We start from the raw sequence: 23377 nt of genomic DNA on the forward strand, positions 1-23377 counted from the left end.
TGGTGGAAAACTGAGTAATTATCTCAAGTCTCTCTCCTCAGCGGAGAGAAGTGTTGCCCTGTCTCCCTCTGTTTTTCTGACAGCATTATTCATAGGAGTTCTGCATTGCAGCCTGAGCCATGTTTACTGACCAAAGCCGCAGTGTGAAACGCAGAATAATTGGTCCCCCAACCACCCACCCACCCCGACTCCAACTCCCCTGGCATTCCCTGGCACATTGTGCTGCTCCGCACGGCTCGAGCTGGAAGTCCAGCTGAGACGGAGATTTCCGGAAATTTGTCATCGCTGAAATACGGAAAAGATGACAAAAAAATAAAATAAACCACACGCAGTATTTGGTAGATACAAAAACACGGACTACATTGTACACAAGTACAAGACCGTCTTGTAATGCTCGTGTACGAGCGACAATTACGGGCAGCACATGTGATTGCTTTGAATATGGTAAGAGGAGCAAAAACAAACAGATGTGTCAGGGCACAGTGTGCACAGCTCATTATACGAAGACATTTTTTTATTTTTTTTTTGCTTTGCTCAGTGCCTGTACGGACCCCGACACATAGGGAGGAGCTCTGTGTGTGGTGTGATGCGAGGCAGCACTGGTAACAAGCAGATAACGGTCCCACCAAGATGGCACTGCCAGGGCTTTGCACAGGCAGGAGCAGGTGGGGTGGGAGCGTCATTGCCATTCAGCACTACACACACACACACACAAATGTGCAGGAGCACGCTCATACACACCAACCCCGAGGCGGGCCGTGAATCCCCCCGCCGACATGTCACTCTCCCAAACTGTGTCATGTTCTTTAGAGCAACTAAATAAAACCAAAAAGGCAAACAAATCCTCCTGAGACAGGGGCAAAAAAAAGAAAATGTGTCTGATACTTTGTACTTCTGTGCGTCTTATACTTTCTAGGCTGGCTTCTTCAAAATGGCATTTACTTGTTTGAGCTCTGCTATTCAACAGAACAGTAAGGTTTGACTAAGAGGAGGAAGCCTCTCTTGAGGACTTACTGCCATCTGTTGGAGCCGAGCGAAACTGATTATGAGCTGATAATGCTGTTTGAGCCGTGCTGTGCTGAACACTATATCCATTTGAAAGATGCAAGCTGACTTGGACTAGCAGGAATTATCCGCCCAGCTGAACCACTCCGCTGCATTCCAGAGTTAGGTGCCTGTAATGTATGATGAGCCTGACTTTACGCAAATTAAGCACCCTTCAGGAAAATACTCGAGCATACATGATTGATCCTTTTCACGTAGAGAAGGAGGTCCTGTTTATATTCTTTCCACAGCTGCGATACGAGAACGAGGTCGGAACCGTGACACACTTTGTGGCGTAACTTTTTAAAAATGAGCCATCTGCTTTATCCGTTTTTTTGTAAAAAAAAAAAAAAAAAAGACTTGCCCCAGTGACTGCGCACGGACCCGTGTTCCCAAACATCTCCAATCACCCTCTCGCTCTCATTTCTGCATGCTTGACTGAGCAATAATTACCACCCAGAGTGGGATAGCAGTGAAGAGAATGAGATGGCTGTTTACACTTCAGGTCACACATGCCAGGCTGCTTTTCTCGATTACTTGATTAGGTGAGGCTAGAGGAGATCAACCACTGGAACATTTTCCAGGGAACATACGTCGGTCTGTAACACAACAAACGCATCCTCCCTCCCTAACAAGCCTCTTCTCATTATTAGCTGCTTACGATGCAAGGGTGCAATTTTCTGCTAATTGCTCACAATAATAGTCCCCCAGTATCTTAACACTTACAGTTGTCATTTGTTTGGCGACGACGTCGACGCAGCAGTGATAGATAAACACAGCGGGAATTAAAACCATGACTTTCCATTTATTTTAAAAAGTCACAAATTTACAGTGAATGGCATAAACTTACAAAGTAAGCATAAAAGGTGCATGGAACAATTCAATTCAATTTTATGGCAGTTTGCTGCAATGATCGTCGTCTGGAGGCAGAATCTTAAAAACTGGCAATATGTTTTATCTACACAGACAGGCCTCTGGCAAATAACAGTTCAACGACTAATACAATAGCTGTGTAGGTTGCCTTCAAACTGGCTCATTTTAAAGGGAAATGTCTTTCTAAAAAAACAAAAACAAAAAATCCCCTTTAATTACATGAAAGGGCTTCCAGTCTATTTACTCAACTGTGGCACTGTGACTCCGAGTGTTTCTTCACAGAGAAAATCAGGTAGAAAAGAAAAAGTATCAAAGCCCTTACATTTGAAGTTGCTGTAGATATGAGGAGGTAGAGAATAGAAAAAGGAAAAAAGAAATATAGGTTTTTCGTTACAAATCCTTGAACTGCATCTTGTATGTAAAAATACAAATCATGGTTGTAGTTACAGGTCGTTGTCTTCAGTCGGCCTCCTCCTCTTCAGACTCGGACTCTAGAAAGGAGAAACATCCTTCATCACTGTGCTTAAACGTAAAGCATTTGTATCAATGTGACTTTAACGTGGAAATGTAAGAGATTTCTAAACCACTAACCTTCCTCTGCGTTTCTGAGCCATTCGACAAACGTTTTCATCTGTTCAAGGAAAACGCTCTTTCCTTTGGCGAGGTGGGCTTCATTGTACCACTTCAGAATTGGCTCCTCACTCAATACGTCGGCTTTTAAGAAACGGAGACCGGGAGGGGAAGGAGAAGGAGAGGAGAAAAAAAAAACAATTAAAAATGATGCCAACAGCACAGATGCGTCTGCAGGTGCAGGCGCTTGAAAAGCAAATGTCGCCCGGCAGGTTGATGACATCCATCAAACCAAACTTTTGTCTGTAATCTACGGCCATCTGGCATCTTTCGCACATGCCTTTATACTGCGGTTTTCTACTCCATAATGATGCCCCCCCTCCCACCATCACATTTAATGATGGAAAAAGGAACATCACAAACACACACAGAGAAACACACCTTTGTAGAGCAGCACAACAATTTTCTGGAAGGCCTTCATGAAGTGGATGTTGTCATAACAGTACTCTTGGATCTTCAGCAGTAGAGTAAGTTCAGAAAGTCCCTGGGAGGTAAAAGCCTTCAACAGCGGGCTGTATTGCTGCAAACGTAAAAGAAATGTTCATGCTTTTTTTGACTGGTGGGATGGCTTTGGGTTAGCATATCAATAATTGTCTCTGCCGAGTTCAAAGCAACGTCTCTGAGGCACAATTTTTGAGTGCCATCCCAGAGGTTTTACTCTCATTTCTAATTGTGGTGCCACAAGATTGCCACAGAGTCGAGAAAACAGCAGAACCAACCATATATATAAGAAGAAGTGTCACCTTTAAAAGTTTGATGGCTTGTTCCGTGACGAGCTCCTCCTTCTTGTTCCACTCCACGGAGCACATTACACTCGACCAGATTAGTCCAATCATCGTCTGCTCAGAGATGTTGTTCTTCTTGGTTTCCTCACGCATGGACACAATAATCTGCCAAAAAGAGAGATGTGACGTACAGTACATTAGCTAAGGGGGTTAACCAAGGTCAGCACGTGCCGAGTCTCATTGCTCATCAAATCCTGCACCAGTCTAAAGGTACGACAACCTTAGGAGGACACAGAGGACTGCAGCAAATGTTCTGGTTGAGTGGATTTCAGCAACTTGTCATTAATTAATTGCATCTTTTTTCAAATCAAGGACTTCAGGGTGTAAAAGAAGCTCAACATCTAATAAGGCTCACATCTTTGAGGGGTTCCCCACGTGACATTTGCTCCTGAAGCTCTTTCTGCAGTTCCTTGCGAGCACCTATGGACTGCTGGTTTCTGACAAAGTCCGACAGCTCCTTAAGCCCAGCATCTGTGAAGTACTTTGAGAAGTGCTCACAACTGCGCTTGTTGGCAGGAAACAGCTCCTGAAAAAGGCACACAGTCAAATACGGAGGCAAACATTTCCCAGCAGGCGAGCCCCGGGTTCAGGTATTTCAAAACGCTCTTGTTCATTAATTGCCTGAGCGCTGGATAACACAGGCACCTAAACCTGTTAATGTCACGGTGAGTTTTCATTTATTTTTCACCAAACAATCTTTTCACAGTGGAAAAACACAAGCCTTCACCAAAAATCTTGTAAATATTTTCTATGGAGGTTTTTATCCTCACCATGAGCCGGTTGTCCATGCCAACCTTTCGCAGACTGCCACCAACAGAGTTGATGTCCTTCTCAGAAAGCCAGGATTTGAAGAGTTTCACAGCAAAAGATGCTGAAACACCTGAACAAATAATGCAGAAAACTAAGTCAACCGTGGGTGACAAAACCTGCCAGGATAAATATTAGGTCTGAATGATACACCGGTAAACACAACTTAGCAGGATATGATGAAACAGGCTTTCACTGGATCAACGCCTCACACACACAGCAAATATGAATTTCTCAATAAACAAAGTATTTCAATGACAGTTATATAACGTCATGCATACACAATATCAATCACATGTGGTTTAAGGCATTTATACAACAACAGAGAACAAAACCTCTGCAAAAACCATCACTTTTATCAATTCATACTTAATGTAACAAGGCTATTTTGACATATTCAAATGTATACATGTGGATTTCCTTCATCTCCAATGTTGAATCATTAATGTAAATTAATAAATAATGATGTCCTCTGTGAAGGAGTTTACATTATAGCTGTTCTGTGGCAACATTTGTCCGACACAAAGTGGTGTTTGGGCTTACACGGACAAAACAAACAGGTTAGTAAATAAGTAACAAGTTAAAGTACAAAGATATGGACACACCATTTAAAAGTGGTCTTTTGGAGTATGTATTACTTTTTTCTCTCTCATTCTGTTCCTCGCAAACAAGAAAACACAATTGTTTTAAAAGGCATAATGATGTCCCTGGACGATTTAAAATACCCTAAACTGTGGAAGTCAACAAAAAGGTACTACAGAGAACGAAACAAAGGCACAAGATGGTACAAGCTGATTCTCGACCTTGTTCAGATTTGCTCATTTAATTCGACTCCAAACTACTTCTCCCTGTGGATCTTATCTGCTAAACAGCTAAAAACACAACCAGGCAGGCCTACGGGGCAGAGATGCATGTACCTTCTTTAACCAGGTTCTCGTTGAAGAGGCTGCTGAGAATGGCTGCAGAGATGTTGCCGTTGGCGAGTAAAATTCCCGTTAGCATGGCCAGCTTGTTACGCTCGGACTCTGTGAAGCCCTTGAGGAACAGCAGCAGCTGCCAGAGAGCAAACACACAAACAAACACATTTTTAAGCTGAGACATTTTGTTTTTATGTACAAAATGCTTTTGAGAATCATAAATTTGACTTAATTTGACCAACCTTTTTGATCTCCTCCTCAAATCCTTTCTCCAAGTATTTGTAACGCCTGATTAGCTTGTTAAAGACCTGGAAAAAACAGAAACAAAATACAGTTAGCTTCAGTATTTGTACCAGGAGAAAATTTAGCTTTTTAGCATTCATTTTTAAAACACGACTGACCTGTGCATATGCCTGCATGGTCTCCATGTCCTCTTGTGCTTTGAAGAGACAGAAGTCAGTGCAGGTCATGTCGTCTGACAAGGTTCCTCCTGGGGCTGTAAGAAAACACATTATCTTTATTTTTTAAGGTCTATGAATCTTTGAATTTATTTATTTTTCTGTTTTGAAAGATCCAAGCTCATGGAGCCAGTGCAATAAAGAGCCACCCAAATCCACCTGTACTATCAGGCATATGAATAAAAGTAAAATTCACTTATAATTAATAATAAGTTGTGCTTCAAAATCTAAATATGCCATTATGGTTCATCCTTGGAACAAGCACTGCATATTATGTGCCTTGCCCATGCACGTACTGCATAACTATCATAACGCCTTGCAGTCACAGTGAAGCACTACACCACTGAACTCGCACCAGATTCATGTTGAACTAAAGCGCAGCTGCTTCACACTGCCTCGAGAGAGCGGGATGCCAACAATGCACCCAAGCACAAATTGATCAACAAGCCCATGGGCAGGCACTTGCATGGGAGCGAGATCATACATTTGAAAAAAAATGTGGGCACTGAACAGGAAGATCAACTAGGTTGGTCTGGCACTGCTGGTGCTGCTTTGTGCTGGGTTTAGATGGGGACCCAGATAAATTGTAGCAGCTATGGCACTGTATAAAAGTTGAGACGACTACAAACACTGGGCTCTCACGCTGGCTAATACTGTGCTGGTGGTACATATTGTACTTAGCTGTGTAAACTGCTAATCTAAGATGTTTTTTGTAGAGGCAAATACAATCACCCACTTACCCAGCATTCCGCCGGCCACCAGGATATCGAACAGAGTCTCTGCATAGCGTCGGTAGTCAAGTTTAGCACCAGAGGCATCGAGGAATTTTGCGACAGCTTCCAAGTCAGTGCCACTTTGGTTCAGACCTTGAACAATACTTTCCTGAAACTGGGAAGGGTCAAACCTCTCCTTTTCATCTGTTGAAAATGCATAATAATTTCAGTTTATACCTGCTGCCGACTCATGAGCTATGAAATTATAAAAAGAACCATTTCACTTCATGAGCATTCAGTCACACATATTCAAGTTTTTGCTTGAGGTAACTTGCACATATATCTATTTGTGTTTGACTGCTGTGTGATCTTATTTTACTGTGGTCAAAAACAACAACATTACTTTGTCAATAAACAGACATGAATGTTCTTGAATTAACTAAATTCAATGTCATATTCCTGAGTTTGAGACAAATTAATTTAACTTTCATTTAATTTGTCAATTTTTCTTTCAATGCTGTGATTTGGTGCTATACAAATGAAACTGATTTAATGTCACATGGAAATTGATGGAGCTCACCGACAAAGGCTATTATGGTTAGTTTTACATTTCTGCAGAACTATGCAATCAATGCCCTGAGGCTTCTCACCTCTTTTCCTGGTTTTAAAGCGCTGGCCTGTAAGCGTAGGCTTCTGCTGCTTCTGATTACTCATAAAAGATACTCTGGAAATCAAAGGTGAAAAAAATAAGGACAAGGTTAAGACAGCCTTCCAAAATTACATTTCCCAAATTAATAGACTACTAACTGAATTATTTTAAGTTATTTATCAACTGCAGGGGTTGCAGCTTAGGATGTGGGTTATGTGGCATTTCTGTCATTTTTTGATCTATTAAAGATTGTTCTATATTATATGCATTAAATACATGTAATGCATAAATGCAATTACAATATAGAAAGGTTCATATTTTAATCGCATCTAATGTGGTAATAATACAATGACAGTTTAATCTATTATTATCTATTTCACACTGAAGACTGAAGCTCAACTTAAAAAATAGCAATATCTTTTAGAAAAACGACAATAATTGATTGCAATGATTCCAGCTTTGAATAAGAATGGATCAAGAGAAAGCAATAATGCAAATAATCAAGGAAATATCACAAGAAAGTACAGTGCAGGTCACACACACAATTCAATGCTAAGCTAACTAGCGAACTCGCACTGATAACTGACTGACAGGTGGGTGTAACTTGTACCCAACATTGAAAGCTAACGTTAGGTAACACGAGTTACCTTTAGCTGCATTGCATCAGGGCCGACTTGGACGTGTCTACCACTGTTCACAATTCGAACGGAATTCTATCAAATTATATCAGAAATGTCTGGTTGAAAATGTCATCAGCATAAAAATCTAACTGAATAAAAAAAAGATTTCTGCAAGAAAGCAGTGCCAACCCGGATGTGTGACTTCGGACCGGGTAGCGTTAGCTGACTCCGGTCCGCTTAGTTTCTCCTCTTTTTCATGACAACGCGCCACAGTCACCTGGTATATATGACGACATTATTCAATACGTGACCCACAATCTACCCATAACTCACCGAAATCCTCTTAGAGAGCAAAAACTGTCCGTGAAATATAAAGTACGACCGCCGAACAACAACTCCAGATATAAGGAAACTGTAGACACCTCCGCGCATGCGCGGTAACACAATCTCTCTGGGTCTCCCCACTCGTGTAGGGGGGAGTAGTTGCTCAAAAACAATTAAAAACTGGAAAAAAACAATATACCATTGACAGTTTAACGGTGATTTTTTTTCAAGTACAATTTTATGATACGGGATTGTTATATATCTACTCTCTTCGTGATGTATGGCGGATTAATAACAACCGTTGTAATTACTAACCCCCCGCTCAGTTCAAAGTCGTTTAGGAAAAGTGTCTTTAAATAGAAAATAAATAAATAAAGAAACTTGAAAACACACAGTGTCGTACTCTTTACAAGCGTATTTTAACAGGCTTCATTAACATAAAAAACTGGCCCAAAGTTTATGAAAAAAATTAATAAATAAAGAATCGGTCGAAAAGTCGCTGCTATTTAGAATGAAAACACAGGAGGGGGGTGTTGTGCTGTCAGCTTGATATTATTGTATCTGTCTGGGATGAAGGGAATCATTTAATGCTGCGTTAGAGTTCACCTCGTACATCTTGACACCCAGTGTCATGAACGTCTTTTATTGCTTTGTTAAATTCTTCACGACTCAACCATCACCGTGCATGCACATAACATTTCTAAATTAAGTGCTCATTGTGTACCTTTATACATCTGAAATCAAAACAAACCTTCTTTATACACTTTTATATATTTTTAAAATATGTATATATTTACTGGAGCCCTTTGTCTACTTTTTTAATAATGTTGTTAATGTGTTGTGATGGGTGAGCTCTCCCTATATAACTTTATTGGATTTTCTTTTTCTAATGACAGTAGTAGTGACAGTTTAGATGTTTAGACTGACACATTTGCTCAAGTAGAATACTTCAGTCAAGTTGTCAGAGAAGCCCAGTGAGTCTGGGTATCAACATGTGAATTCAGTTCGTTATTTGCCAAATAAATAACAACAATATTTTTTTTTTAGTTTTATGGAAGTTATAAAAAATGTGATAAAACAATGATGTTTTCTCGTATTTATGACTGAATCATTAAGAATTCCGACAACACTTGAAAGCATCATAGCCCCGGTCCCTCTCACCCTCCGCCCCCCTCCACGCACTGGAGGTGATTAGGGGACGCTGGCCCAGTGACGCCGCTGTTGCCGCTCCCTACGCCCGGCGGACCCTGCCCCTCTGAAGCCCATCTCCACTCACTCTGCTCCATTCAAAGTGCTGAGATCCGAGCAGCAGCAGCAGCAGCAGCAGCGGCAGCCTCATCCTGTACAGCAGCCGAAGAACACACGCCTGAAACTGAAGACAAGCGTGGAAAGGAAAGGGCTTCAGGAGCCACTCCACACCGCAAGAATCGCTCCTGGGATCCTAATTTTTTCTCCTTTTTTTGTCCATAAAGTGGATTTTAGGACACCAGGGAGCAAGTCCTGCAGAGATAAAGAGGTAAGTTTGACATGTTTGTTTTCTCTCTTCCAAATCGACTTATCTGTGTCTTTATGTTTGAGCCGCTGTTGCACTCACGGCAACTTTTCGCCAAAGTTAACTTTGCACATGACGCTCCGCTTCATTCATTCCCTCTCTCTTCCAGCAGGAGGGGGTTGGGATTTTTGCTTTTTTGCTTTTTCTTTGTGAAGGATTTGTTATGATTGGAGCTTGAAAGTGTCTGCACCGAGTATTAAAACCATGTTCCGGTGTAGTTTCGCGGCTTGTTTGGTTGCTAATCCAAAACCAAATGGTCATTTAGCAACGTGAATTAAAATGTTTTTTAAAAAAAAGCGTGCTCACTAATTGCCCACATCTGCTTCATCTTTGGGAGTCAAGAGTCAAACCCGGCTGCAGAGAAGAGTCTGGTCAGTGTAGATAGAAGACAGTAGTGTTGTTAAAGATGCTGCTGCTGTATGTGGTCATTAAAAGTTTGCGCTGGTGCTCAGTGAAAAGACGCTCAATAACAGCACAGATTCACTTACACTATGTCTGGTGAACGCACTTTTTTATTTTACCAATTAATGATGTGAGTTAGGATAGGAGGATAGACCTGGATCTGCAGGAAAATGTTGAAAACAAGTCTCTTTATTGTCATTTTTCATTATCTACTCCCAGAAATAAGACAGGAAATATAATTCCCATAAAAAACAGAGAATAACAATGTTTTAAATTGCTATAATATGATTCTCTATGTCATTTAGGTGCTGGAATGATCATAATAATGCTTACATGTCTGGGCTGACTTGCTGTTTTTCTGACATTCATAATCAAAGAACAGGAACTAAAACCATTTTAGCATAGCTCAAAAAAATAAATGCATGACATAATGGAAGGGGATCACTTTAAATACAAGTTGTCAAAGCAGAGGGGAAAATGTGTGTTAAGTTGTTTTATGGGGTGCTACAAAAACCCACCAGCAGCTATATGTTTTGTTTTGGGTTTGTTGCCAGTGTTTTTGTCACAGAGTTTTTGGAAACTTGAAGTCTAAACATACATTTGTCCTTGTCCCCCCCCCCCCTTTTTTTTCTGAAAATATGCATGATTTGAAAAATACACGGGCAGAAGTGACATTAATTTGTTGTTAATGTCATACTTTGTGGCTTTTATTGCCTTGTGGTTGGACTTCTCATTCCATGAACTTGAAATCTCTAGAGGATCAGATAAGAGTTTTATATATATATATTAAAGGATAGCCCCCCCCCACCCCCCACCCCCCACTGTTGGCCACTGTGAGCCACTGTGATTCTGTCGGGGAAACCAGATGGGAACTTTATTACCCGACATTGATCAAACAAACGGTGATGTAAGATGAATGTGAAAGGTAGTGTGTGGTTAGCCTTCAGACCTGGAAAAAGTAACAACCGTTAGCTCAGACTTGGATGATGACTGTGTGTGTGTGTGTGTGTGTGTGTGTGTGTGTGTGTGTGTGTGTGTGTGTGTGTGTGTGTGTGTGTGTGTGTGTGTGTGTGTGTGTGTGTGTGTGTGTGTGTGTGTGTGTGTGTGTGTGTGTGTGTGTGTGTGTGTGTGTGTGTGTGACTGTTGGCCCATCCAGTAGCTCTACTCCTTGTTGGCTGCCCTCTTGAAAGTTGCAACTGCTCCAAACGTCTCCTCCATGAACATGTTGGACTGAGGTGCTATATGGTCTAATGGGGTGTGTGTGTGTGTGTGTAGAGAGGACCAAAGTCCTCTCAGCCAGCACCATGGTGATGAACACTGTTTGCTCTTGTATGGCCGTGCAGCTCAGTGTAGTGAGGCGTGTGTCTCGTGTTCAGCCTTCAGTCAACTGAGATGGACACATGCGGGTTCCGCTGAGCAGACCTTGAACGCCATTGAGCAGGATTCTCCTCATTCAAGAAAGCATTTTAAGACCTCAGAATGTCATACACCATAGTTCCCTTAAGTTCCCTTAGTTCCCTATAAAGCAAATCTCACAGTTTTTTCCCTCCATGTTCCTGAAGCGGGGGGTAATAACGCTGTACGTTTTTATTCAGCTTACTGTTGCTTTAAGTCTAGCAGCTGCTTTCTCCATTGGCTTCTGTGAAAACACACGCCAGACACCAAGTGTTCCCCTGTCCCGTAGTGCAGACGAGGCTGACGCTGCTAACTAGCTGGAACATATGAACATATTCATGTAACACGGTGAAAAAGTGCAACCTTGCAGGGTTGTCCTCTGTGCTTTGATTTAGGGCTACACAAGTTAAGTTTTATTATCATTTTTTTGGAGCAGACACAGAGTCCAAATCAATATAAACATGCAGAAGAAATTTTATTCCCTGATAAATTAGTTTTAGTCGTTTTTGCACGGATTAACATTTTTTTTCATTTTGAAAGTTTGTGTCAGACTAACACTTGTTTATGTACTGACTGCCTGAGTGTTGAGTTATACGCCGAGAGACATTAACACGGTATAATTATGTTGTTTTATTGCAAGTCACATGATCATCTTGAATAAGTATTAAATGTTATTGCCGACTGCATATTTTAACAATTGCGGGAAACCATTAAGTAATTTCAGAGCCGTTTTAGAAATGGGTGATATAAATAAGTATGTTGCTGTAATTGGAAGTTTTTTTTAATGTGAAATTCCACTGTAAAAGTCTAATTAAATCTCAGCATCATTGCCACAGGAGCAAAAGTGCACGTGGTTCCTCAAAGAAACATGGGCCTGTGTTTAATGCTTCAAGTTCTGTACGTAATGGAACATTATTTTGTGTTATTGTGTATTGAAAATGTGCCTTTTTAAAGCTAGCTGTCTCTCATTGTCTGAAGCAAGATAAAACTTGTGGCAAAGATCCACGACCAGTCAGTGTATAACTCATTCTTGGTTCTTTAAATGTGTTTTACGGCAATAAGGAAGCGAATTATGCATAAGGAACATCTTAAACTCTGCTGACTCATTGCTTATGAAGATAAGCTGGAAATGGAAAACATGGCAGTACTCAGTTCCTGAAAGTAAATAAAGTTAATTCCTTCAAAACATTCCAGTTTTTGTACATTCCCAGTCTTACTTTTTTGGTGCTAGCATTTTGCCTGCTAACTCGCCGTCACATTTAAATAAAAGCGTGGCACACATTTAATGACTATCTTCACCCCGTAGCATTCAAACTGCTTTATTTTGTGACAAATTCACTTCATTGCTGCCACAATAAATGAACTCACTTGTGCGAGTTAAATACATCTTTCCTAATTTATCATGTGACATGAAGTTTTACCTGCAATTACAGCTACAGTGAATAATAGCTAGCAGTCTTGACAGTGCTAACCTTTGAGATGATGTTGCACCAGGGAGAGAGAAACAGAGAATGCTATTGTGGCTTATTAGCTGTGCTGCACTTTTCACTTTCATTTCAGAGGATAAAATGTGCCACAAAAGAGTAATATTTTCCAGCAGCTATGAGCGAGGACTTGGATAGAAATAGGTTTTTAAATAAGCTGTGTCAACCAAGCAAGAAGCAATGTAAGCTAGCAACCTATCTCAAGCTAGTAACATATCTCAAGCTAGCAACAAGTGATCTCTTTATCTAGGAAAGTTTTATTTCCATTAGTTTTATTTAACCTAATGGCGTATGGTTGTGACCAAGTGTCAGGTGAGTAAGCAACACATTACAGTTGAAAATCAAAAGAACCTCTATGTTTAACTTGGTTAGATAGCATGTTAGCGGTTAGCTTGCTAGCTGCAGCAGGACACCAATAGTTTTTTATTGGCACAGTATCAAAATATAGGCAAAATATGTTAATTTTACCACAGAAGAGACTAAATGACCTCTGCAATAGGTATAAGTTATCGGCCGAAGCACAATATTAACAAAAAGTCCTATATTGTGCATCCCTAAAATGTTTCATGAAGACAAAGAGATTAATTTTGCATTACCAGTTTCTGGTGATTTTACATGAATGTCTTTTTAATGGCTAAGTTGTTTACATTAATTGTATAATTTAATTGTAAATTGTATTCCCATATAGTATTTTACAGAAAATTGGGTTAACTGGTGGCTGTGTGTGAATGTGAAGGTTTGTCTGTCTTTGTATGTTGGCCCTGTCATAAGCTGGTTTAGCTACCACGTGAACCTAAAAGAATATGTGTTATGGTAATAAAAGGATGATTGGTGAAAATGAAGTTAAAATAATCATCAGATTCTTTTCCCAGCAGTGATCAGTCAGGCACTACCCAAAACACCTGAATAAAGCTCATGTTTACCTAAAAAGCTGATTCAAAAGATATGTTGTCATAATCTTTAAAGTTGACAGTTATATACCCTTTGCTGACGTGCATGTTCAGTGGATTAATTATGTGCTTGTTTGTTTTTTGTCATCTTGACAGCCAGCTCCATTGTCGGCTCAGTGTCTCTAGTCGTGACGTATCCCTGCTGTTGTATTGTAAATACATAGCCGTGTTTGTTTTAAGTCAAAGGTTTATGTTTAACCAGACTATATGACTGCGTGGCATGACAACTCAGATGTGTACATTTGAGCTAATGAAAAAAAAAAAAAGTTTGCGGTCTCAAGCTTGTCGTAGTGCACGTCTGAATTCTAAGCTCTCGCATGTGTGCGGTTTTGACAGGAGATGGAAACAATCGCCATGAAGTGAGAAGTGTTCAAAAATGTTCTCATTTTGTTCACCCTCTTTGTGTGCCAATGAATAACCAGCCAGTTTGTTCATATGCCAGCCTTTGCTCACACTGGCTTGCACAGATCTGTACCTGGCGCGGTGTTGGCGACTCCGGATTCCAGGTCACTCTCCCAGGCAGCTGTTCGCCCTCTGCCTGTCTAAACCTCCTCTCTGTCCTCTCTGTCCCGGTCTGTTCTTTGGCACAGCCTGAGCCCCGCTGCTCCTCCATTAGAGAGGACTTTAATCTCCATCACTGCCAGCAGCCTGCGATGTTGTGACTCTTCTCTCTCGTGACAAGGCCAGCCTGATCTGCAGTGAATTTACAGACGATTACACTGCATAATAGATTTTTATTATCATTTGTTTGCACATAGACGCCACCGTGTTCTCAAACAGCTGCTCCCAAGGCAGAATGACACCAATCACCTCTCGGGGTATGGCTCACACAATGCCCTTTAGATTTCCCCTCAAACCACATGTCATTGTATACTGCCAGGTTGTTAACCATATGAACATTTATAAAGTTTACCTTGAGCTGTTTTACATTTAATCAAGTTCAAGTAATAGCTGTTTTGTGGGCCTCTTTCACCACATGCATGTGAATGCTTGCACGGTTGTTGACCTTTTGTCTGGTTGACTTTTTTGCTGAAGGCCAGAACACGTAGCCTCACTTGAGAGTGTGTAAATAATATATGTATATAATGGTGTTGTATTTGTTATTTCCCCTTTAGCTTGAGCTTATTGGAAAATGTAGGCCACTATCAGAGGCAGGAAGCAAAGTGTGTGTTATAATATTGTTGCTGACGTGCGTAGAAATCCCAGGTCCTGCCCACCCATCAATAATAGACTCTGGAGTCTTGATGATAAAAGGTCTCGCTCATGTTTTATTTTTCTGTTGAACAACTTGGCATCTCTAAATACAGCACTTTAATCTGTGGGAATTATAGATGAAATTCCCATTTCAAAATGTAATCATGTGACTTGTACCGACTGTCCTCACATCCAGTGAGCTCTATCTTATCTCACCAGATGCTTTACATATTCTTTGACACCAATGGGAGGAGACATCTGATAAGTGCCAGTGGCAGGTATTAGTGTTGGATTTATATAGCTGATAGGTGATGAATAATGGCAGGTAGTTGTCCCAGGAAGTCTCCCTAATGTAATTACTATGGAAAGTACTGTACACACACACCCATCATTCTTGCGAGAGCTGCAGTACAATAAAGTCTCATTCATGGCCAGCAGCGTGAAACATGCTCTTCATGTTAAATCATTATTTATTGTACCTAATTTAAAAGGTGTGTGAACCCCTCCTATTTGCTACACATGGCCACACTTGGCTCTTAGCTCATGCACTCAGTTGAGGTGACATGCGTCCGGACCAAGGGCACAAGTTTTGATACATCACTGATTCATGAGATTTAGATTTGAGATTAATGGCTAAAGCCTCTGGGTGCATGTGCTGCTTACTGCTGCCCTAAACATTCATCAGAGAGATTGATGAAATCTCTCTGATGCAGAATGCATCAAAGAGATTGATAAAGCGGGACACTTTTCAATGCAGTTCCTGAGTGATTTGACTAAAGTTTGTGCAAGGGTAATTTTTATTTAGACTGTTAAAAAAATTGTTTTTCTTTTTTGGGAGTAATTTGTTTGACATAAAACCATAAAAGTCTGTGTTTTTAACATCGACCGACAACTACTAGTTATATTCATCATTGCCCTATTGCTCAGCCCGTGAGGATAATCCTCTGAGTTTAATCAAGGCTGTGAGGTTTCTGTCTTATTCCTTCACCTTGGATCTAGTACAACAGTTAGCAGCAGGCAGTGACTCTTATTAATGGCACTGTGTCACTGGCTGCCTAGAAGCCAGTTCCAAATCTGGGGTAGTGGGTTATCGGCAGAGGAGCGATGAGCATCCGGCATCCAGGCTGCAGACACATGCAATATGTTGTTGCTCCGGATGGCACAGGCACTTGGGCGACATAGACACATAGTGTTCTCCCCCAGGTCAGCGAGAGGCTTCAGCATCTGTTTTCTGTTTAAACTCTTGTTTGTTCATACCAGAGACTCAACTCAGCACTTTCAGTATTGCATGTCTGTGCACTTATAACCATTACTGCAGTAAGTTTGGAGTAGTTGGGTAGTTAACGGATTTGAGTCACCATGTGAGTGATTCACTTAACCAATATTGATTGCGACTGGCTAGTTCAAACATCATTAATAACAGTTTGGGAACTTTACCAGGGAGTTCTGTTTCAACGTTTGTATAGTTTCCAAACAGCAGTCCTCAATGCTATATGTTGAATCAATATTTAAGTGTCTCATCAGCAGCTGCTGCGCTGTGTGGAGCGGGAAGGTGGGAGTTAAGAGGTTGTCCTCACGGTGGGTGAGACATTTTCACACGGAAATAAACAAAAAATAATCTCGGAATGACTTGAATTTTGCCATCCCAATAGTCGGCATCGCCCTGAACAAGGATGCGTTGAAAATATTTGCAAACCTCTTAAGGAATAATTTTGATGAATTTTTGAATTTCAGGAAATTATCCATTTGCCCTGATGCACTTTGATAGTGAGCTGACTTTCTTCTCAAAAACAAAAAGTATCTCGGAATGACTTGAAATTTACCATCCTAACAGTCTGCATCGCCCTGAACAAGAATGTGTTGAAAATATTTGCAAACCCCTTAAGGGATAATTTTAATGAATTTTTGAAATTCAGGAAATTATCCATTTGCCCTGATGCAGTTTGACAGTGAGCTGACTTTCTTTTGAAGAAAGTTTGCACAGTGTCTGTATTATTTTAGCCTTTATGTTCCTTATCATGCATTTACCATAACTGAGAAATCTTCTTCAGCTCCCTAAATAGGAATACATACTTCCTACGGGCACTGCACTAGCTCAATTTAAAAGAAAACACATACAGAAATTTGAAATGCTGTAGCAAAGCAAAAACATTATGTAGCTGGATTGAAAGAGAGCATATGGTACAGGATCACAGAGCAGGTGATTGCGATTTCATTTGACCATGCTAAAAGGAAATTACCTGATTTAAAATGCCACTGGAGACAACCAAGGCAGCTGGTAGACATGAGCTGTCACTGGGAATGTTCTGGCAACGTTCCATTAGACTGGCACCAGTCAGTGGGCTCAAAGTAACACCCCTCAGTTGCAATTGAATACCAGGCCATTTAATCTTTTTGCAACATTTTTCCCTTTTTATATTTGAAAGACTTTGCGAGAGTGAGTTGTTTTTGAACATCTTATCTCTTTTCAAGAACCTGGCAACGTCTTTATTGGAAAATAACGCCGTGCCCTTAAGGGCAACACGGAGGCCAGAAAAAGGGAGGTGAAAGTTTACACAGGATTCCTTCCAGAAATGTCATGCTCTCTGAAGCTGCATTTAAAGTAAAGTTTAACAACTGATCTTGAATTCTGAAACTCTTTTGCATAGTAGTTTAAGCTTAGTTCCATCCAATTTTCACAGTTTCTGATCTCTGAACCATCAGTTTGTCACCAAACATCACCAAACATCACCAACCAGTCTGTTTCTGACGACGCTGGAAGTGACTGTATGCACAATGTAGTGCAGTGAACAATGGATGATAGCATGGCCTCATCCACTGGCCTGGTGTGGACAGTCTATCACAACAGTACACGTTGGTTTTTTTGGTGCAGCAAATCCCTGTATCAAGGCCCTGAATGTGGCCTAGGCCCCTCTTTTATCTCCTGCACTACAGCATTGGGATTACTGTCCCAAAGGAGATGGGCTAAAAAAACTGCCTCCCCCAGCACTGTTTTTGTCGTAGGGCACTCTTGCCCAGATCCTTTTCTACACAAAATATTATATCCCTGCGACGAGCAAGTCGGATGATCGAAAGTATGAAGCAGTCCACTGCTTCTTCTCTTCAGTGTGTGGGGTGGGGGTATTCCTTTAATTTATAAGTAGCCTATTCCAGCCGAGCAGACTGTCAGAGGTTAAGACCAAAGTTCCTCAGTTATGTAATTGCCAGGGGGATGTTCTCACATGCCAAAGCAGAGGACTGAATAGCCAACCAAAAGGTCCCACTTCTCCCCTGGAGTTAAACCACTGCTGTACAAACATATCCATCCCAAAAGTTTGTTTGTATTGGCTAATTTTAGGACTGTTTATTTTCTGATTTGGAGAGTGCCTCTAAAGAAATTCGCCAAATGCCTCTCAAATAATGGACAACAAGTATAAAACAATAACCCGATAGGCATATGCAGGTCTGTTTCTCGTTGTGTTTGAGTTCCAGCAAACATGTTATGTGTATTTTTCTTTTTCACATAGCATATGCAAAAACATCATCAGAAAACAAACACAGACAAAGTTGCTTGGTGTTGCAGTTTTCTTCATCACTGACTTTTCAGCCTCACGGTTACACGATAAACAAACAGGCGCACACTCATAAAAAACATCTCTCCACAGCGCTGTGAGTCAAAAACTCCACAGGAGGGCTTTTTAATTTGCAGTGTGTGTGATATATCTCTTCCTTCCTGTTTTTTTCTGCACAGTGGGGGCACCTGCAGCCAAAATGGAGGTGAAGACGTCACTTCTAGACAACATGATCGGGGTGGGCGACATGGTCCTCCTCGAGCCCCTGTCTGAAGACTCGTTCCTTGACAACCTGAAGAACCGCTTTGACCACAATGAGATCTACGTAAGTTCACCATTTTGTATTCAAATAGCATTAGACATATTATGCAAAATCAACTTTTTAATAATTTTAATACCCTATGAGTAGGCAAAGTGTGAAAAAGATGACTGGCTGCACAGTGCAGCACAGAGTTCTACACTCAGAGGATTTACATGTCCAGTGGATACATTTTATATATGACGGCAATGTGCCGGCTACAGTTGGCAAATGATGGCTTTTCCAAATGCTAACTGCTGTTAGCTGCCGGAGCCTCAGTGAGGCTGACGTAGTTTCCTGTGTCTCATTTGCATTTAAAGAGGCAGGCACTCAAAACGGAGCGTTCTGAACAGGGCTGTTTTGGCAGGGTGATTGAACTGCTGTGGTGCTTCATCCTGAAGGTATTTAAGTACACCAGGGAACTAGGTTAAGTTGGAGAAATAGGGTATAATATGTCTACTTTAAGTGAATGAGTGTTGTATTAGACTCTTGTGACCCATTTGCGTGGTGGTCTGCACCGACCCTTCTTAGATGAAACTGCACACACACCAGTCCATATGGTCGTGGGCTCTTGTTTTGGTCAAAAGAGATGATGAAGGAGGCGGTCACTATGGAAACTTCAGATTATGTGAGGAGATCCGCCAGTACCCGCACATTCTCGACTCTGCACTCAAAGTATATGAGGAAATACAAACGACAACTGGTGAGGAATACTGAATGGAATGTTCGATCGAGTGCACATGTGTAGAATGTTAGCCTGACACGGGCCCTCGTTTAGTAGCGCGGGTGGAAATGTAATACTGAAAGAACACTGGAAGTATGACCTGATGCTTAAACCTCATTAAAGGAACTCGGCGAATACATTTTTTAAAACACAATTGTTCTGCTATTCTTATACTAATTTTTAGTCATGTTGCAGAAGGGGCACAGATACAGAGTCTACAGCAACCAGGCAATCGATAAATCACATCAAAGAGGATTGTAGATGAAGTCTTTAAATGAGGCATGAAGTCCAGAACACAGAGACGAGGAGAGGTTGGGTGCCTGACTGACTGTTTATCTACAAAAATACGGTTGTTAAACTATCATCCCTGCATCAGACAATTGGTTCTGGTTTAAGTGCTCTGGCACGCCACGATTCCTCTGCTCTGCAGGTTGACAGCCAAGATGATTACAGCTCTGCTCTGGCTGCTGTTGGCTCGCTGGGCCTGAGGGATGATGTCACCTCATTTAGCAATGATTGCCTTAGTGGTGTGCTGGATATTTTTGTTAAGATGCAGCTCACATCTTGCTGAGGGACTTTTTCTTTTACTGTATTTGGTGCTGTTGTGGAACCAGTCAGAGGTGAACGATGCGGTGGCATCTCGCTGTACTGCACTAATGATGTGGAGTGAAAAAGAATCATGGAAAAAAGGTACATTTCATGATTCTTAATACACGATGGGAGCTCTATGGTGGCATACGCTTCAGCTCAAAGATTGATGGCCAAGACGATGTCTGAATCCTACACTTATCCAATAAATGTGGGCTTTATAATCCTTGCATGTGAATGTATTTTTCCCTTGTGTGGTATCATTCCCGGCAAATGGACCCAACCCCCACTCCCAAAATATCATATAACAACTCAGAGCAGAAGAAACATGGCTTAGTTTTCCGGAGGCTCATGTGTCAAATAGGTTGTTGGAAAATCAAAGAAAATGAATGTCACCTTGTAAAGATGATTCTTCTTAATATTAACCACTACCACCACCAATTACATCATAAATCCTGGCATCTCTATACAGCACATTGGTCAGCACTGATGTGATGGGTCATTCCGTTTGTTTTGAGCCTGAAAGAAAAGGTAAATATGCATGAACTCCAGCACTTTTGTTCTGTTAGTTAGTTGCAGATTCTCTCCTTAAAGTTGATGGAGAAATCCGAAAAAGCCCCGAGGCCATAGCTGTACCACGCTTTATGACACTCGTTTTATGATCTTTGAGAAGATTCATGAAATAAACATGAGCTCCTTTTGCTAGTTTTGTTTTTCCTAATGATGTGCAATCGTTTTTTCACATATATCTTTTGGTCGAGAGAAGCCCCCCTCATTAACACATGGTGCTGTGTTTACATTGCACACTCTTTCCCTTTGTGTTTGTCCTCTGCCACTGGAAAAGGCCTCATTCTGCCTCCAGCGTGCTTCGTCGAAACGAGAGGCTGTGGGAGGCAGCGGTGTGTTGCCACGGGGAAGGCCGTGCTCCACTCATGCCAGAGTGGGTTATGCAACAGCCATTACCATGGAAAACAGATAAAATGTTTCAGGTGGATGTTAGAAAGTGCTATCTGGGCTCTGTTTGGAGCGTAGGAGGACGATGAAGATGATTGCTGGCTACATTTGCTTTAAAAAAAAAAAACAGTGTGTGTGACAAGTGTTATTTTCCAAATAGGAGCTGCATAAAGTATTACATAAGGCTGTTTTGCGTAAAATGTATAAAACCTGTCTGTATTATTGTCCCATATGTGTTGTTCCTGTCTAGTGTGTGACATCTTCAAGGACTGAATATAAATATGCTGCACATAAGTATGTTCATATAAGCTAATAATCACTTTTATATGTTTTACTAGGCGACAAATTACATATGCTATATGAAGGGAAAATGAGGGCAGAGTCTCTGCAGTCTCACTATTGTGTAATTCTTGCACTGTGGACCTTTAACACAAATTGCTATTGTCAAGGTCTGCGCCGGTACAGGAACACAAATGCATATAGAATTACTGAAACTCTCCTACAGCACCATGACCTCTTTTTAATGCACGTTTACTTCCCAGTCCTCAGATCAGATTCTATTAACAGTTTGAGGCTTTGTAACCAACAGTGCATTGGGAATATCTGGCTGAGGAAATGCTGACGGCGGCACCTTTTCTGCCACCTTGACCGCACAATTAACACCAAAGTGGACACAGTAGGGGGGAAAAGGTGTTGTCACGTGGCTTCATGCTCACTGCTCCGTGTTTTCCCTTCTTCCCGCAGACGTACATTGGCAGTGTGGTGATCTCCATGAACCCCTACAGGTCCCTGCCCATCTACACGCCCGACAAAGTGGAGGAGTATCGCAACAGAAACTTCTACGAACTCAGTCCACACATGTGAGTCCGCCTTCCAGATGAGATCCTTTCGCAAAAAAAAAAAAAAGCTACGTAGCATTTATGTCAATTTTATGTAGTACTTGAGGCTCAAGCACATATGTTTTGACAATGGGGGTTTAAAATGAGTTTTCTTTTTATGTGAAATCTTTCAATTTTCTATTATCCTGGAGGATTGTTTTGTTTGTGTGGATGTGTTGAGCAGGCGCCATCATCTGTCTCTGGAAGATAGAGCATATTGCAAACCTCTGTGAGGATTATCATGTGGGCCCAGTGACTAATGTGTATGGGATGGGGGGAGGGAGGGGGTGTGGTGTGAGATCAGAGGGGGACACTAGCTCTTGTGTGGAGAGTGGGTTTGCAGCTTCTGTCGGACATTCAGCGTTGCAGCGTGCCATCTGTCCACTGGCAACATAAAGTAAGCATCGCTGTGAGGCTGCCAAGATAAAAAAAAACAAAGCCCGATACTCGTCAATTAGCCGCCTCTGTCTCTAGGCAGCAGCACAACCCCTCAGAGACTCAGACTGGAGAAGTGAGAGCGGCCATGTTTGAGAACAGACATAACTCCCTGCAGACACGAACAGGCTCCTTGGCTTTACTTCACAGCCAGCTTTTCAGAAAGTGACGTGACACAGTTTCGGTCTGTTTTTGCTTAAATTTTTTGTTTTACCTTCTTGTGCATTTGTCAGTTACTGAGTACACTGTTGGAAAACAAAATGCTTTAGGTCGTCGTATAAAATACCCATTGAGTGATAAGAACTTCAATTTCCGAAAACAGACTGAGCTGCCCAAGTAGTTGTTGATTTCATTTGTTGGCTTACAGCTAAAACTGAGGATTGGTTTCAAAAGGTTCACTCTTGTTCTACCAATATATTTTTTCCCTTAAAATGTTCTATGCATTCTTTGCCTCCTGTAACAACTGAGCTCTTTTTACCTCGTTTTCTTTGATGGAGCTTTTACAATGATACTCCATCATTCATCTTTTTTTGCTACCTGGGGAAAGAACTACAAAAGCAGTATCCTCTTTCTGTTTTGGATACACAGTGATGTAGTAAATCAAGCCTTTGGGTGTTTTTTTAAGAAGTTATATGCTGGTGGCAGACAGACCAGGATAGTGAGAGCTTTACAAGAAATCCATCAATGCTGATGGTCATTACATCATGCAATTATCGTTCAGCAGTCAATAAACAGACGTCTATGTTGCTTAAAGAATGGTTTTAGGTATTTGGGGGAGTATTGAATAAAGAAATACACAGTTTTGTCATATGTCAAAGACCCTTTGAATAAGAATATGCTAATTTTTGACATTTGCTGTGCATGAGTAACAGTGAAAAATATGTCTCTCCTATCCGAAATTTGCATTCCCTAAACATGTTAAATATCACATTATCTTTAGTCTTTAAGCATAAAAAGGTTAAGCCCAGTTTCAATATGACAAGGACGTAAAAGGCCAGTCAAAGGCTGATTGTTTCAACATGCTAACATTTATCTTAATCCCTCACTCTGGCCATCTGGACCAAGATTTGTGGCTTTGCATTGATCCTTCTCAACAAGTAATGTTAAACCCACATATCTGGTCAAACGCTAGACGTCCATTTCCATTTAATG

At 41.1% G+C, this 23377-nt stretch overlaps 2 protein-coding genes across 2 annotated transcripts in view; one reads left to right on the top strand and one right to left on the bottom strand.

Moving 5' to 3' along the window:
* Positions 1 to 1842: 1842 nt before the first annotated feature.
* Positions 1843 to 7890, bottom strand: LOC310943120 (eIF5-mimic protein 2-A-like). Its single transcript, XM_083908642.1, has 12 exons — positions 7830 to 7890; positions 6878 to 6951; positions 6255 to 6431; positions 5458 to 5552; positions 5299 to 5364; positions 5057 to 5192; positions 4103 to 4212; positions 3688 to 3858; positions 3291 to 3437; positions 2929 to 3067; positions 2509 to 2631; positions 1843 to 2408 (listed from the first exon to the last, which is right to left on the bottom strand). The coding sequence occupies exons 2-12, from the start codon at positions 6939 to 6941 to the stop codon at positions 2377 to 2379; spliced, it is 1260 nt and encodes a 419-aa protein (XP_083764768.1). The 5' UTR covers positions 6942 to 6951; positions 7830 to 7890; the 3' UTR covers positions 1843 to 2376.
* A 10651-nt stretch (positions 7891 to 18541) lies between these two features.
* The window catches only part of myo1b (myosin IB), a gene marked incomplete at its 3' end in the record, with an annotated part of 50016 nt that continues 45180 nt past the window's right edge, over positions 18542 to 23377 (top strand). The window contains exons 1-2 of the mRNA XM_083908569.1: positions 18542 to 18673; positions 21657 to 21772. Coding sequence (XP_083764695.1) covers positions 18548 to 18673; positions 21657 to 21772 — 242 coding nt within the window. The 5' untranslated portion in view covers positions 18542 to 18547. The remainder of the gene's footprint in view (positions 18674 to 21656; positions 21773 to 23377) is intronic.

The sequence above is a fragment of the Microchirus variegatus genome (genome assembly GCF_963457635.1).
Source record: "Microchirus variegatus genome assembly, chromosome: 22".
In the NCBI taxonomy this organism is placed as follows: domain Eukaryota; kingdom Metazoa; phylum Chordata; class Actinopteri; order Pleuronectiformes; family Soleidae; genus Microchirus; species Microchirus variegatus.

Excerpts from the sequence above, each read along its gene's own strand:
- LOC310943120 (XM_083908642.1), bottom strand. The coding sequence starts at position 6,941 with ATGAGTAATCAGAAGCAGCAGAAGCCTACGCTTACAGGCCAGCGCTTT. Across the intron at positions 5,553-6,254 it reads GGTGGCCGGCGGAATGCTGG|CCCCAGGAGGAACCTTGTCA; the intron begins GTAAGTGGGTGA and ends GTTTTCTTACAG. Across the intron at positions 5,193-5,298 it reads TTGAGGAGGAGATCAAAAAG|CTGCTGCTGTTCCTCAAGGG; the intron begins GTTGGTCAAATT and ends GCTCTCTGGCAG.